This window comes from Corapipo altera, unplaced genomic scaffold (assembly GCF_003945725.1).
Source record: "Corapipo altera isolate COAL_440 unplaced genomic scaffold, ASM394572v1 308, whole genome shotgun sequence".
NCBI classification, from domain to species: Eukaryota; Metazoa; Chordata; class Aves; order Passeriformes; family Pipridae; genus Corapipo; species Corapipo altera.
This window is the reverse complement of record NW_020884925.1, coordinates 3,505,898-3,522,058: the sequence shown is the minus strand read 5'-3', so window position 1 is coordinate 3,522,058 and position 16,161 is coordinate 3,505,898. Positions and strand designations below refer to the sequence as shown.

At 41.7% G+C, this 16,161-nt stretch overlaps 1 protein-coding gene across 1 annotated transcript in view; it reads right to left on the bottom strand.

The window, feature by feature from the left end:
• Positions 1-2,812: 2,812 nt before the first annotated feature.
• TBC1D2B (TBC1 domain family member 2B) overlaps positions 2,813-16,161 on the bottom strand; it is a 32,510-nt gene continuing 19,161 nt past the window's right edge. The window contains exons 6-13 of the mRNA XM_027657503.1: positions 15,557-15,949; positions 14,623-14,733; positions 13,510-13,703; positions 12,534-13,028; positions 11,456-11,573; positions 10,594-10,779; positions 9,146-9,267; positions 2,813-6,687 (exon numbers count right to left, since the gene is read on the bottom strand). Of these exons, the coding sequence (XP_027513304.1) occupies positions 6,492-6,687; positions 9,146-9,267; positions 10,594-10,779; positions 11,456-11,573; positions 12,534-13,028; positions 13,510-13,703; positions 14,623-14,733; positions 15,557-15,949 (1,815 nt within the window). The 3' untranslated portion in view covers positions 2,813-6,491. The remainder of the gene's footprint in view (positions 6,688-9,145; positions 9,268-10,593; positions 10,780-11,455; positions 11,574-12,533; positions 13,029-13,509; positions 13,704-14,622; positions 14,734-15,556; positions 15,950-16,161) is intronic.

Below are 16,161 nucleotides of genomic sequence, written 5' to 3'. Positions count from 1 at the left end.
CCCTGTGGTTAATGTAACACAAAGCTATGGTAACTTACCATACATAATTAGGAAGGCTGTTTCCATTTGCAGTAAGATGCAAAGATAGATGAATTAAAAAATAATTTTGTTCTAGGCAAGTGCTTAAAGACAGTGCTTTTTATTATCACAGTTGAAAAGAAACTTTGGTTCAGACTTGTTTGAAGTCAAGAGGACGAACTATGCCCTGCTTGCCTGCCCTGGGAGTGGTCACAGCCCACGGGTTCCACCCAGCTCTCCCAATTCCAAAAGGAAAGTGGCTGCAGCTGATATTACACAGGGTTGAGAACAGGAAAGGGAAGCAATAGTAAAGGTTTCAAAGGGCAGTGGAAGTATTCAGAACTCTCTGAAAGGGAAATAAAGACACTGCATTCCTCGCCTTCAGCTCTACAATGTGATATGATCATGTGGAAGTCACAGCAATCGTCCTATAAAAATTCCCAGAGCAAAGGGCACAGCAGGAAGGCCACCTCTTTTGTTTGCTCCAAGCTGCAAGGAAGGGAACAAAACAGCACAACTGCTTTTCAAATTGGGACAAGTTCTCCCTAGACCCCGAATAACCCCAATTTGAATTTCCCATTTGCTGGCCAGCCCTGCAAGGTTTCCAAGAGCAAGGGTAGACTGAATCCCATCCCTGGTGCCATGTCCATAGGGTTTGCAAGCCCAAGCACAGGTTCTGCCTAAGGAAGATGCAGCTCCTGAATCATTCTGTAGTTGTTCACCGTTACAACACTAACTCAGACTTCTCTGTAACATCTTTGGCAATGAAGGTGGAAGCCTTGACATGCATACAGGACAAGCACAGAAAGGAAAAGTCAGAGCTGAGCAGTGTTTCCAGTAGGCAGCACCAGCAAAGGCTGCAGCCATGCATTTACCAGACCCCTTTAGGAAGTGAAGGAGAAGGAAGGCCCTACCTTATGTTCCCAAGGGGGAGTCCCAGGATCAAACACCAGAAAAACACCACCTGCATTTATTAAAAAAGGCAAATAGCTTATTTTACAGTTTAATCACCAATCACAGTGCCTGAAGACATCACTGAGTCTGTTCCTTAGCACAAGCCTGAAGTCTTAGAGGCAGCTCACTGCAAAAATGGGACTGGTTTGTACACACCAAAGATCCACTGCATTTGAGGGATGCAGGCAGGATGCAATTGCTCAAGGGCAGGAGAATGTTACTTAAGGCCAAAGTCCTCTTCATTTAACAGGTATATTCTAGTATCAGATGTTTTAATTACCTCTTTTTACAACACCCCAGACTAATTTAGGGTCGAGCATAGTTAAGTTTTCTTATTAAGTAACTGTTTGGTTTTTAAAATCACATCTCGTGTACAGTCCTGAGCTTTGCTTTCTACTCTCATCCTCTGAAAAGCTGGCACTACAGATGGCCATCACTGAGCTGAAGACAAGTGTGGCTCCTACAGCACAGAACACCACTAACTTTCTTGTGACTGAACCTTTTACCTTCTTTTGCAGGGAGGGAGTTTCCAAGCCAGAGCACACCCTTCCTTTGCATTATCTGAGGGAAGGTACTTGTGTGGGAATTCCTAAAGCTTCAGCACTACATGGGTTCTGCTTTCAGCTGAGGTCAAGGGGCTGCAGATAAGGAAGCTATGTTTAGCACTCCTGAAAATCCCACAGAATGAACACCTGACATGCTGTAATGCCAGCAGGTTCAGTGCATGCTCTGCTCCTCTGAGGCACCCAGAACACAGTGAGGCCCTGCAGGCACTGGGGCTCAGTTCAGAGTAGGCCAACTGTGTTTATCCTCTCTCTAAGTTATGCATTGCTTAGGAACCAGCCTAAGCCCCACTCACATCCTTATTGCAATTCCACTGAGAACAGATGTCTCAAGGAGCAAATGGGAGTCTCAGCTGTTCTGTGCAGGCCTCAGCAGCTGCAAGGGCAACACAACCTGCTCAAGCTAAATATGCCAAGTGTCCAAGTGAGGACATTGCTCTCTGTGCACTCTTCCCAGAATTTTCTGTTTACTTCTGACTTCAGTTTGCAGTATACAGGACAGGAGGTCCTTAGGCCATAGTCATGTTCTGCCTCAGCTGCTGATCTCTATCCTGTTTTGCAACCCCTTTGAACCGATTTCCAGCTGTGCCATATCTCCTGCTATAACAGCTTGCCATTCTGTAGCAGAGCCAGAGCACAAGAACAGTGCACTGTTCACCTCTACTTATTAAAGATCTGCTTGGACACGGAAGTTAAGTCAACTCCTGTTTTTTCCTCCCTCACAAACCTTTAGCTGTTAAGTTTTCTATCAGAAGCAGCTGAGGTACTTGATAGCCTCTTTAAGGGAATAAAGCAACTCCACAATGCAAAAGTTATATCTGCAAGACAGACATTGGGACAGGATTTCCAAATTAATTCAGTACTTGGTTAAATTTTCAAAGCAGCTGATATTATGCATTGGAGTACAAAGCCTTTAGCAGAACATCAGTACTGAGCCTCCAAGGGAGGCTTCTGGTGTCAGGAGAGATCACACAAATCCATGTTTCCTAGAAAGTGTGTTCCCTGCGAACACTCATGATTATTTCATCTTCCCTTCCCTCCTCTCCCAAGAAACTAAGGACACCAATCCCAAGTTGACCCAGTCAGCATCACCTGCATGCAACATGTTTATACTTCACATCTTCAAGCTTCAAAGCCCAATTGGATTCTCTCAAATCACAGTATCAGACAAAAATACAAGCTCTGCTACTGGTTTGTTCTGATTGCACCTGCAGACATTTTCATCTGTTATGGAAGAAAAAAAAAAAAGAACAAAAGCAAGCTATAAACAATTAAGCAAGTAATAAACAATTTATTTTTTTCTTTACATTGATCTTTATGAAGATAATATCACTTCTGTTTTGTGATTCATATTTCTTGTACCGCATATTGCTGATTTCTGACATGGCACTTAAGGGAACAGTCACAAACTGCTACACAATTTCATTAAATTAATCCATTTTCCATTTCTCAGTTAAACATGAGTGAACATACAACTCTGGCAAATTTGACACCATTCAGTCATTCCTGATGCCTCCAGAAAGAAAAAAAAAAATCTTTCCCTTTCTGCTGAAATATCTTACCATGGTTACAAAAACTATGAGGAAGGGGAGAACCTCTCACAGAAGACAACTACAGGGCAACAAAAAATCCTTTTTACTGATCACACAGCTGGTAAAAAGAACACCACCAAACAATGTCATAACACTGGATGATAACACCACCTGTACCCACAGGCAGGTAGAGCTGAAATACTGTGCAGTTCTACTAACTAGAGGTGTAGTGCCCCAATTTTTGGCCTATTTAACAGAAGGTAATACAACATTTTATACAGGTAACCAGAAGTTTCATTGGGAAGCTTTGCACACATGTAAGGAGATAGAAGAATATTCTGCAAGATGCAACTTAGTGGTTTGGTTTACATCACATATTGTGGGAACCATGCATAAGGAACTCTTGGCACATATGTGCATCACCTTGAAGTTAAAAAATCATCTTGGCAGTCTTTATTTGCATTAACAGCTCAATCTCCTCTCAGCTGGCTGGCAGGAGTGTTCAACCCTCGGGCACCACTTCACAAGCTCCCACCCAAGCATCTCTGCACTTCAGCTTCTGCAGACCCTGAGTCACTCTGGATTTTGGCTTGGTTCCAGCAGTGTCAGTACTGCCTCAGTATCCTGCATGTCCCTAAGGAGTTACTGCTCTTCAAAGTTACCACTAAAAAACCAAGTCACCTTAAGACATTTGCAACAGCAAGCAGGGCAAGCTGCCCCTGAGGGCGCTTCCTGCTGCCTGCTTCTCGTTTCTGCTCCCTGGAGACTTCTAGTGGCCAGAGCTTAGATCCCTCTGCAACTTTTTGACCTTCTAACTCATCACTGAATCAGCAAAGAGGCTTAACAAAATGAAGCCAACAGCTTGTTTGGAACTTGAGCATAACAGCATCGACTCATTTCATATTTGCAAGGTGACAAAAAACCTGGAGACAACATGACTTGCACAAGGTTCCTACATTCATGGATTGGAGTCACACCCTGGCAGAAGAAACAGCTACTTATTTTTACTGTACAACTGGGTAACAACTTATATAATGAAACACACAACACAGGCACACACAAATTTAACCACCAGAACAACTGGAACAAAAAAGTGGTCTTGTAACAGGTCCTGTTTTCTCAGCTGAGAACTTCCTGAACAGTTGCCCTATGGTTAGTTTTATCTTCACAACCTAAAGACTTCAATGGAATCGGTCTGGAAACATCTCCTAAAGTCATAGGACTAGTTCATAGTGAAGACTCAAACCCAAAGAATAGCAGATTGTAGAAACAGGGTAGGTACATACTTTAAGTTCTTCACCTTAGTATCTCAATAGTGGCCACTGAAAGAAAGATCTTCAGCTTAGGAAAAAAAACCCCACAACTTTAACACTTGAAAACATTAAAGCAAATAAACAAGAAAAAAGCCAACCTGACAGATTGATTTAGAGACCAGCTCTTTCAAAACCAAGACAGCATAACTAGAAAATTAGAAAACCTGGTCCCATTTTTGTATTCAAATACTGATTGTAAGTAGAAAAAGAATACAGTACATGCAATAATATCAAAACCCTGCCTGATGAACTCCAGGACACAACCAAGACTAACTAGGGACTTTAAAAAAACCCTAAACTACTACTTGCAATAGACAAGGCAGGGGACATTTTAGAAGATAAAGAACATACAAATCAAGATGATCACATCATGGGTCCCTCATTGGCAATGATTTGCTGGCTAAGTAAAAATTTTGTCATATAGGAAGCATATTTTACATCAAAAGTAGTTCTCTAAGTTACAACTTCACCTCTGATTAAATACTTCCCCTCTAGATAAACTAACTTATAATATGCTTACTTGGAGAAGGCTACAACTAAATTCTCTAAAATAAAATAAAAAAAAGTGCCATGAAACAAAAGCAAGATTTCCCTTTGCACACACACTTAAGTTTATAAATGATTACATGACTATACCCAATAAAGCACTAGCTACATCTCAGAAAAACAAAACACAAGAAATAAAAGCTGGATGCACTTGACTCGTCCCAATTACTCATTTTGGTTTTGTGCCAATTAACCACTTCCCCAGAGCTGCGTGATTTGCTGCCTAGTATTTGAATCCTGGATTTACCATGACACAACATTTAAGTTGATCCAACAGCCTGAAGATATAACAGTTTAAGAAAAAACACTGCAAAGTCCAGAGAGTAGCCAGCAAGAAGGACACCCTCCTCATCCTCAGAACTTCTACTCATGAAAGGAGAAAGAGCAGCCTCCAGTCACAGCAGAAACACTGCAGCTCAACCCCCAGGTGTCTCCTTACAGCTGTCTTGCAGGATGAGCATCCAACACCCACAGTAAAGCTGAGCACAGAAGAGAATATTGCATTTTTCTGTTGGAAAAGGATCTTCAATTCGTGACCTTTCAGCTCCTCTGACTGACTGATTGATAACAGCTACCATTATTGTACAACAGGTCTGCATTCATGCAAAAAAACCACTGTTTCTTCTTAAAGAGTAAGACTTCACCTTAAGTCCTAAACAGGAAGAAGTATTAAAAAAAAAAAAAGACAAAACAAACCATAACAAAACAAACCTTCAACAGATACACAAATAATTACCTACTAAAGCATGGTACTCCTGTGACAAGCTCCATTCTTCTACGATATCTGAAGTTTGGTTGTGACCTTTTTTGAAACATTGCAATCAAATAAATGAATAGAAATAAAATGCTCTAAACAGAATTTGATCTGTAAACCCCTTGGAATTAATGAGAATCTTTATCAACACAGCTGCCCTGAAAAGCATAAATGATGTTTGATATCACTGTTTCAGTACACACTGAACATTCAGTGGTAAATAGGTACTTGTTTCAGCTTTCCTTTAGAGAACAAATATTCAAGTGTTCTGTTTGGAGATCCATTTCATGTCACTTCAGGAAAAGACAAAGGAATGTAAAAGTTCTTCCTGTGCTTCACTCCATACCTTTTTAGTTAGTGACCTCAGGAATAGCTAAATTGAGCCAATCTGAGACCAAAAAATATGATGTCCTCTCACATTGAACCTGCACTACAAAAAAACAGGGTTACACCAAAACCACACAGAATGGCAATGAGGGCAGTAAACAGAGCAGGGACCTTTCTCACTCTGGTTTCACAGCCAGACATTGAGGGTGTACTGGGGGAAAAAAACCAACTGGCAGTTCAAGCTGACTGCCTGAACTGAGACAGGTATTAAGTGCTCTACAAAGGACTCCATGAACATCAATGTAAACAGAAGTGTTTGACCTCCACACAAAGCGCTACTGCTGAAAGTGCTGGGGTTTGGAAATCTGTCCTGCATATTTCCAAAAGCAACTCGTTTACATTCTGTTTGACAGGGGGAATAAAGTGTTTTGGAGGTTCCCTCCCTTTGGTCTCGCTCCCAAAGGACAGTTCCTGGCGGGCAGTCTCAGCTGTCCTCCTCATCGTCGCTAATGAGGTCCCTTTTCTCCACACACGTCTCCCGCTCCCGCAGGAAATCCTCGCGAATGGCCTCGAGCTCCGTCAGCTCCAGCCGCACCTTCTCCAGGTGGTAGGTCCTCCTGTTCCTGATTTGCCGTAAGGGAAAGGGATTCAGGTCTCCAAAGGCAATAGCAGTCAGCTTCCTGTAAGGTTACACAACGTTAGAAGACAATCAGTCGCGGTTGGTGCTTTTTAAAACCACTTTTGGACCTCATCCCTATCAATTCTTATTGTAGGGCATATCTCTGGTCTCTCACACTTGACAGGTCTCAGATGTTATCAGGACTGCCAGAAATTTCTACAAAGCACTCCATTTTAAGGTTATTTCAAGCAACGAAGTGTTATCAAATGCTCAGGAGTTCACAAAGCAAACTCTGTATAATGCTACAGAGATCACAGCCTCGACAGCACCGATCAGAAGACATGAGCTGGGATAATCAGAGCTTCCCTGGCTCCACTGAACACTTGGTACACCCAGTTACCCCACTGGAGGTTGGATAACTTCCTCCACATAACCCACTGAAGCCCCTTCAACCCCAAACCAGTCAGCTCTCCAGTTAACCAAGACAACCTGACAACGAGGAGACCAATAACGCCTGGGATACCACAAATGCGGCCCAGGAGAACAAGGAACGTGTCCAAGCCAAACTGATACAGCAAGGAAGCTCTGGGCTTTTGCTGCTGGAGCACAGAGATCTCTGAGCTGGTGCCAAGCCAAGCTCGTCAGGGCACAGCAAAGCACCCCAGAGGGTCCAGCACCCTCCCAGAGTGATGCTGCACCACATCCTTCAGTCACAGCATACCCAGCAACTGATCTGTCTAATCAGGCCAAAGACAGAGTTAACTACATCATTGTTGCTGACCTACACCTAAAAATATCTCACTGTTTACTAAGAAAAAAAAGGGGAATTGGAATATTTAATTTATTCTACTTGAATTATCAGATGAACCCAAATATTAGGAAAACTTATTTGGACAGTTTATTTAAGGCTAGCTTTGTATTTTTGAGTGAACCAGAATGATTTCCTGCTATTTCTACACAGAACACATTCCAACAGCTTCTCTACCTGTACACAGCATGCCATGGAACACAACTTGTACCTTCAGAAAAACCTAACTATGACACTCTACAGCCCAGAGTATACTCATGCACATGTTTGTAGATACATTTCTTTACCAGAGAGTTTGAACTTAAAAATCTTTTTGCAGAGAATTTTTTAACCCCACCAGGACACCCATGAATTCTATTAAAAAACATTTCTGAACTTTTCCTCTACAACATGACTTTTGGTCCTTATCAGGAAAGACATCCTTCTACATGCTTTTGTACTGTCCAAATTTTGATGCTGTAAAACTTGTACAAACGTAAAAAAAGGAGAAACCAGGCAGCTGGAATCATGGCTTGGCAGTCCCAGCAAATCCTTATTCCCTAGGTGGCACTGCACCACTGCTTGCAACTCCCACTTTTAAATCTGTAAGCAAAGGCTTACAGAGCATATTTGTATTGTAAATATCTTTGATGCACTGAATGCTGTCCTCGCTTGAACTCCCCATCTGCCAGTGATACCCCATCAGCTCATTTTGTTAACAGCAAAATGAGGTGTCTTTCAGCAATATTAGAAGCCTTTAAAATAAGTTATTTCTGCACCAGAAAGTTTAGACAGGAGAACCAAGACATCATTTCCAGAAGCAGAAAAGGAATGGAAACCGAAATCTTCACCTCTGATTAAATATCAAAATTTTGTTCAAATTAGGTAAAAAAGATTTCATTTTTTTCTCTCTGCATCAGTCCCAGCAATGCTTTTCAAGCACAGAGTAAGATTATTGAGTTTTAACTTCTCTCCAGTCAAAACAAACACAGGAAGTAAAAATATTAAACAGCTCTTCCAGCGGAATTCAAAGTAGAAGTCTAAGTTTATGTAGAATTTATTACAGTAAAAAAACCACCTCAGATTTCAATATATGATTTTGCACTAAATTGAAAATCAGTGAGCTTCAATATATGTCCTGAATATTTTCAGACATTAAACCAACCCCAATATGACTTTTTAATCTGCTGCTCTACAGTCTTGAAACCAGGAACCTAAAAACACCAGACCCTGATTTACAAACTGTAAGGACTGAAGAACAGAAGAGTATCTAATTTGTGTTTATTCTCTGCTTCCAGGTATATCTCAGAATCAGCTGGAGCCAGTGGCAGTAGCCTATACATTAAATGATGTACGGATCTAAGCCTTGTAGGACACGGCTCACATTTTTAACACCTGAGCCAGGACGTGGTTTTATTTACCATGAAACATTTTGCTAGCAGAAATAGTGTCTGCAATGCAGGGGGAGACTTCACCTGTGGCTGGAATTCTCAAGTGTTGCTACCACGGCACTGCAGCCAAACCAGGTAACCTCCATCACACCTCACAGTTACCAGCTCAGCATTCATCACTTCTGCCAGATCTAAGTGCTCATGGCAAATCCTGGCAGTCAGCTGCATCTCTAGTTGCTTTACACCTGATTTAGGATCTAGATAAAACCAAAACAACCCCCCCTCACTTCTCCCATGCCCCACAACAAGTCTTCCAAGGACACAGAGTGCGAGTTCCCCACCTGGCATCGAGTATGTTGCGTGTGAAGTAGCGAAGGTACTTGAAGATGGACATGGAATCCTGCAGCTTTAAGATTTCCTCTTCTTGGTATTTAAAAAGTGCCAGGGCAAATCGGAATATTACCTGAGAAAACACCCAGTATTCAGGATTTGTAAGTACAGAATGCACCAGCTCTCATTATCATCTCGATAAACTCCAAGGCAAAGGGTTGCTCTCACAGAGGCTGCACATGAGCTCTCTAATCACACCTCCCTCTACCCTCCCCCCCCTTCCCTGGCCCAGCCCCATTTCCAAAAGCTGCCAAATACTTCTGTTGTGGCTGTACCCAAGGCCAGCTGTCCTGCAGACCCATCCAGAACACAAGGCTCAGTTCAGAGATTCAAATTCTTGGACACTTTTAGTTCCAAATTCAGTTGTAGCACCCAGACTGTTGGGCCTATTCAATGCATTTATTTAGTTACTTCACAGCTAAATTTAAGTTTTGATTTTTAAACAGCTTCTTTTCCAAGGCCTTGAATTTTCCCAACACACTGGGGACCTGATGCCGAAGGAATTTCTGATACCAGTTTGTCCATCACCATTGGCATGAGCTGGAAGCAGCATTATTTCCCTTCATTCCAAAAAGGCTTTGGTAAGTTCTGAACTTTGCCAGTCTGTGCCTGGCTGCATTCACAAATAGCCAAGATGTTTCACTGATGTGAATGAACAGCCAACCACTCTGTGTTCAAATGCCCAACCAAGGCCAGCGAGAAATCACCTCAAACACAGTTTTTGTCTTATTTTATAACTCACCTGTTCTCTCCAGTTGCCTACAAAGTCTACTTTAGTGTTTGAAACCAATGACTTTTTTTTCCCCACACTGATTTTATTTCACTGCAATTTTAGAAGAATGAAAATTCTTTCAAATCCCCCCTTAATTTATGACATAGAGTCACTGTTTGTCATTTGTGCTTTAAATGTCTGCAGAGATAAAACAAATATTTGCTGCAGAGAAAAGCTAAAAGTCAGCTCTTGGTTAGAAGCAATTTTTACATCTTTTCAATACTTTAACTTCTGCCTCCATCACCTCATCTTCCTTCTTTATAAGAGTAGCTCTAACCTTGATATAATTACTTGAAACTCATTGACAGCTGCACATAGGAATAAACAGCACTGCCTGGACTTTTATTTTTCAAAGGGGAAAAAAAAAGGTGGTGGCAAAAGGAAAATACTTGCATTTAAAATTCTTCCATGTAACTCAACCCCTCCACTTGCAGAGCACGGATAAAATGGAAAATGCTTTGACTGGTTATTTATGCACATTTCCTCCTTTGTTTTTGTTTTTTTTTCCTACCAGTGATTTTAAGTGACAAGATTCTCGTGAAACCACCTTCCTCCCCCCTGTGCTCAGTAACAGCAGAGTGGTTTTTCTCCGGGAACAAATGAACAATCTCAGCTCCTTCAGCTCACCTTTGGTCCCTCATAGAGGAAGGAGTCCCAGATTTTGAAAAGGATGTCGCTGACCACACTGTCCACAAACACCACCAGGAACCAGTTGAAGGTGATAAGGGTGTAATCCACTTTGTACTGCTCAAAGTGAGCGTGAAGTCGTGGCAGCTTCTCACTCATCAAGTCCTTGAAAACCCGCTGATCAACCTGAACAGATGACAAACAGGTCATTATTATTGCTCCTAATTTTCCAACAGTCATTCCAAGTAGGGCTGTAACCAGCCTGTAAGTGCAAGTTTTTCAAGAGGTTACCAGGAAACTCAGGAGTGTCCAGATAACAATTCCAGGCTATACCCACCCAAATACAGAGCCATCCCAATGCACACCCCCCTTGCTGACACACTGCCAGCCCCTCCAGCCAGCCCCTGTCCCACAGGGCTCCTCACACACAGAGGGGGTGTTTCCATGGCAGGTCACCAGGGCTGCACTGCTGCAGGAGCCCTGAATGAGCCGGGAGAGATGTGGATGGAGAAGGCAGCCTGTACAGGGCAGCACCTGGAGGCAGAGCAGTGCCACAGCACAGACTGCTCCCAGAACTGCAAAATGCTCCCTCAGGGCCCATAACCACCTTCCCCCCCCAGACCTGAGGAAAGAAAGGATAAATCCACTCCGTGCTGTGAAGCCAGTAATGAGAAGCGGGGTTAAGGCTGGAGCTGCAAGCACAACACTGAACAATTATTTCAGTGTCAAGCCCTTGTCCAAACAAGGGCCCTGGTGCCTGGACCCCACCCCTGTCAACTCAAGACACCCCCAGAAAGGCCTGTCAGCCAGTTGCAAAGGAAAGCTTTTGTCTGGCTGCAGTTCCCAGGAGCAGAGCACATACCTGGGATCCCAGCAGTGTCTTTGTATAATAATCACGTGGCATGAAAACCTCCACTATTGTTACCAGACACCAAAAAGCATCTTCCTGTTCCAAGTACAGAAGTGCAATTGCCACCAACCTGAAAACAGGGTTTATTTGAATAAAAGGATTATTATAGCATCACAAACTATATTAAGAACCATTACAATAAAGTGGTTTTGTTCAGCTGAGGTAAATCAGGAGAGCACTAAACAGCAAAACTGTTACTGAAGTTTCAGATGGGGCCTTCTCAGCCACACCAAGTGTTTTTATTCAGCTAAATAAGAAATCAGATAAAGGCAAAAGCTAAGTGATTTTCTAGAAGCCATTTTCCTAGGAACTAAGACAAAAATAATAAGAAGCTTCCAAGTCCTAAGTATAATACTTGATTCCCAGACTTTTGTCTTTTTTTATTAAAGAGAAGAAAGAACAGATGGTTCTTGAATTACACACAAAGTTGTTTTAAGATTAGAAAAATCCTTTCTAGCACATTTGCTTTATCTCCCTTAAGATAAAGATAAATAACACCGTCATCTTTTAATGAAAATAAAAAGCCCTAAAATATTTTAAAGGCTGAACTTGTTCTAAGAATTTCTTCAAGTGTTGGTGCTGCTGATTTTAGCTCTCTAAACACAGAGAATTCTGCTATTCTGATTGAAGACATCAGAGTGAAATGCTGAAATTTGTGGCCTTAACAATATAAAAAAAGCTTTCAAGCATTTATTTCTGCTCGTTTTAAGAAAAAAACTAACAAATTCTTGCACACAAAAGCAACTCAATCCCCGACAAGTGACACAAAGTCAATGTGAAACTACACTCAAGTGTCCCATTTCTTACCTGAGTTAATTTCAATTCCATGTTTTTTGCCAAGCTGATTTCACAGAATTCACTATCCAGGTCATCTGGGTTTTTTAATGGTTTTAAAAAATGTGCTAGTTATTTGTTTCTTAAAACACTGTAAATGATGAGCATACAGCCCATAAGGCAAACCTCTGTTCCACAGCGTGTTGCTACATTTGTGATTTGAAAGGCTCATTACTCAGGATTAGCAATATCTCACCTGTTGAGCCCCTGGCAATATCCTATATCAGGATTTCTCCAGGAAAATGCCAGCAGCACATTCCGCAGCTTCTGGATCCCTTCGGATGTCGGGGAGGAATAATGTTTGTTGTTGGGCAAAGTCCTCAAGAGATCCAACTCAATCTGTTTGGATGCAGGATTTTGTTTCTCCAGAGCATTTTGAAGCAAGGTTTGGAAGTACCCAGGTACTGTGCTGTCCTTGAATTTTTTAACATGAAGATTGACACACCACTTCCAGATCTTGGAGCGGTGCTCGTGTGGAATTCCAGAGCGGATGAGGTTCTTCAGCTCCACGGAGCGCATCATCTCCCTGTTCATGGTGCTGGCAAGGTAGTTTTCCCATTTTACTCCAGCTGAGATCTCTCGATTTTCACTGAGGGAAAGCGACCTCAGGTCCAAAGCTCGTGATTTTGCTACTAGTTTCTCCTCCTCATCATCCTCTGGGACTGTCTGAAACCCATATATATCATATTCACTGCAATGGGGAAAAAAAGAAAAAAAAGGTTTTACATGTGTTCAGCAGCCCTGAAACTCCCACATTCCCATCAGAGTTAGTCCAAAGCCCCTCTCCACAGTTCTCAAGTTTTAACAGTTATTACACATTTTTCTGAAATATATCTTTTATTTAGTAATTACTTTCACAATTCCATATATAAAAGACTTGGGGCCATATTCCAGGATATATTACCATACAAATTAAGCACTTTAAGAAGAGGGTCAAGTTCAAATGAACCCAACTCTTCAGTAACACACCTTCAGCAGCTGTATGGCAACATTTGAGTCTAAGTTTTATACTATCTCAATAAACCAATAAATGTGTTAAGGGAACTTCCCAGTCTGACCATTCAGGAGACTCTGGCAGTTGCACTCCCAACACCAGAGACCTTCCCTGCTGGGACTGCAGCCCCTTCACTGACCAAGGCACACATACATTTATTTTAACAGGACCAAATTACCTGACCAGGTGTGGTTTGAAAAAGGCCTGTTCTGGTTGTTCACTGGTTTCTGCTTTCAAGGCATCTTCCAGTAACTGTGTGATGACCTCACGAGCAGGACTCTGCTCCTCAGAGCAAACTGGAGTTTTCATTTCTTGAAGCAAGATCAAGTATTTACTTTCAATCTGGCAGAGTTTGGCTTCCAAGCTGGTGTACTGCAGAAAACAATATATAATATAAAGTCTTCAGACACTTACTTTATGCTACACTTCTTTTAAAATCTGGTTCAGTGTTATTCTGTTGGTTTATGTTGCTCAGAAACCTGTAAGTCAGGAACAGTCAGCTTGACTTTCCCATTTGTGTAGCACCAGCAAACATTAGGCAGCAAAGCAGATCTGATGCTTTCCACCAGATGTACTTTTGCATATGGAAAATCTGAGCCAGCTTAAATTATCACTACACTGCATGAAATACAACTCAACCATTTTGTGCTTTTCAAGTAACAGCTTGAGCCTATGCACGTTGGAACAAGAACAACTCAAATGGCATTTTAAAGGCATGAGTTAGGCAACAGCATGTAGGAGCTGTAAACACACACCTCCATGCCAAAAATACAGCATTTAAACCTGGCCACTGTGGGCTTTGCTTCCAAAAAACCAGAGGCAAAGCCTACCATCTCTACATGTGTGTTTGGTTTCCCAGCCCCAGGCAATGGAAATATTCATTATTTACCTGCAACACCTCTACACTCAAGTTCATCTATACAAGAACACACTCCCAAAATTACATTCACCATATCACAGTCGCCCTTCGTGCTCAGGAGAGAGCTCTACTCAAATCCTTATACATCCTGTCATACTTCAAAAAAATCATCATGCCCTGAATTCTGAGGAAATAATGTTTTCAGAGAAATATATACATGCCTGTGTTCATAAATTACAAAAAAACTTTCACCAGCAAATTTAAATTTAAAGCAAATTACTTCTTTCAAGAATCCATCCAGAAAGATTGGTCAGTAAGGACTGAGTTAAGGGGGATTTTTAACTTGTTCCATTTTCCTGGGTAGATTTACAGCTAAAATTTTCAAAACATTTTAGACATTTCCAAAATGAGAACACGCTGTGTTAGTCTGACCTTTGCCTGCCATTCTCTCTCTCTTGCTTCTGCGCTTCTTCGTAGAGCAGAAAGTTCCAAAATCTCCTTATTTAAAAATTTATTCTGGGTCTTATAACCCTGAAGATTGTCCTGTTGATTAAAAAAAAAAAAAAAAAAAAGGCAAACTAGATTTTTAATAAAAAAAATATTTTACAAACAGCAAATGCCTGCCAGAGAAAGCACACCTTAGAACATGGCAACAGCAGCTACTAATAGCATTTATCAGTTTTAAAACTTACCAGGGTCTCATATAGGAAAGATATGATGGATGTTTATGCATATTTTAAGTTACTTACTTGTATTCCCAATTCCTTGGAGTGTTAATCAATTTGGAATACAACATTTATCCAAAGGCAAAAAAAAGCATGTTTAGAGCAAAGTGGATAACTTCAGTAACTCCATTAAGAACTTGTGACACATTCACTGAGGTTCAAAAAAAAGGCATTCACAAGATCTGTAGGAGCATTAGTAAAACAGGTTCTTAAACTCCTCCCTTTTTGTCTCCTCAGAGCTTCCCTTTGCCATTCCACATGCTTTGTTGCCTCAGTTTTGATACTGAAAATCTTTAAAAAAGCAAGCTTTCTCTTTCTTTCCCCCCATGCTGATATTTTCCTCTTACACTCGCTTCTTCCTGCTCCTTTAATTATTTCTCACATCACTGCTCCTCCCCAGCAAGGATCAATTCCCTGGAAGCCCAGGACCCTGCACTACAGGCACACAGAGCAGCCCAAAGGAGAGGAGTTCAGTGAGACTGTCACAGACATTCAAAGAGGGGGTGCCAAGCAGAGAAAGCCTCAGCTGAGAAGTGTCCTGGGGAGCTGCTGCAGTGACCTCAAACAGCACAGCAGCCTCAAAGTACCCCTACAGGGAGCACAGAGTCCCCTATGCATTGAGACAGAGACATTGCTCTTACTTTTAGTCTGTCCAGTTCCTGCAGGTCCTTATTAGCACTGGTGGCCGTGGGAGAATTTACTGCTCCACTTGGAGAGGATGAACTGTCCTCACATTCACTGAGCTGCCGGGAGAGTTTCATGATCACCTCATCTTTAGCTTGAATAGTTTCCATCAACATACCCAGCTGCTCATTGAGTTCTCCAACTTTGCATTTCAGGTTCTTCACTTCCTGCTGGAGACTGTCTTTTTCCAGGTTTAACTTTTCAAGCTGATTGTTGAGACCCAAAATCTGGTCGTCTTTTTGGTGCAACAGCTCTAGTTTGTCTTTGGGAACCCCCTCACAGAGGCGGCTGGCAAAGTATTTATCATACTGGGAGGACCGGACTGTTTGCTGCAGGAGTCGAACAAGTTCCTGAGAATTAAAAAAAAAAAAAGGTCATGAAGTTTTAAGTTTCTAAGGTTTATAACTTATAAAGTTAACATCAAGCAAAAGAAAGCTCTGGAATGGGTTTTTAATCTGAATAATCAGCTTTTAAGAGACCTCGGGCTGAGTTTTAAGGAAAAAGGGAAACACTTGCATGACATGATTTCTAGCAGATTAACACCTTACAATGACTGGCCTAC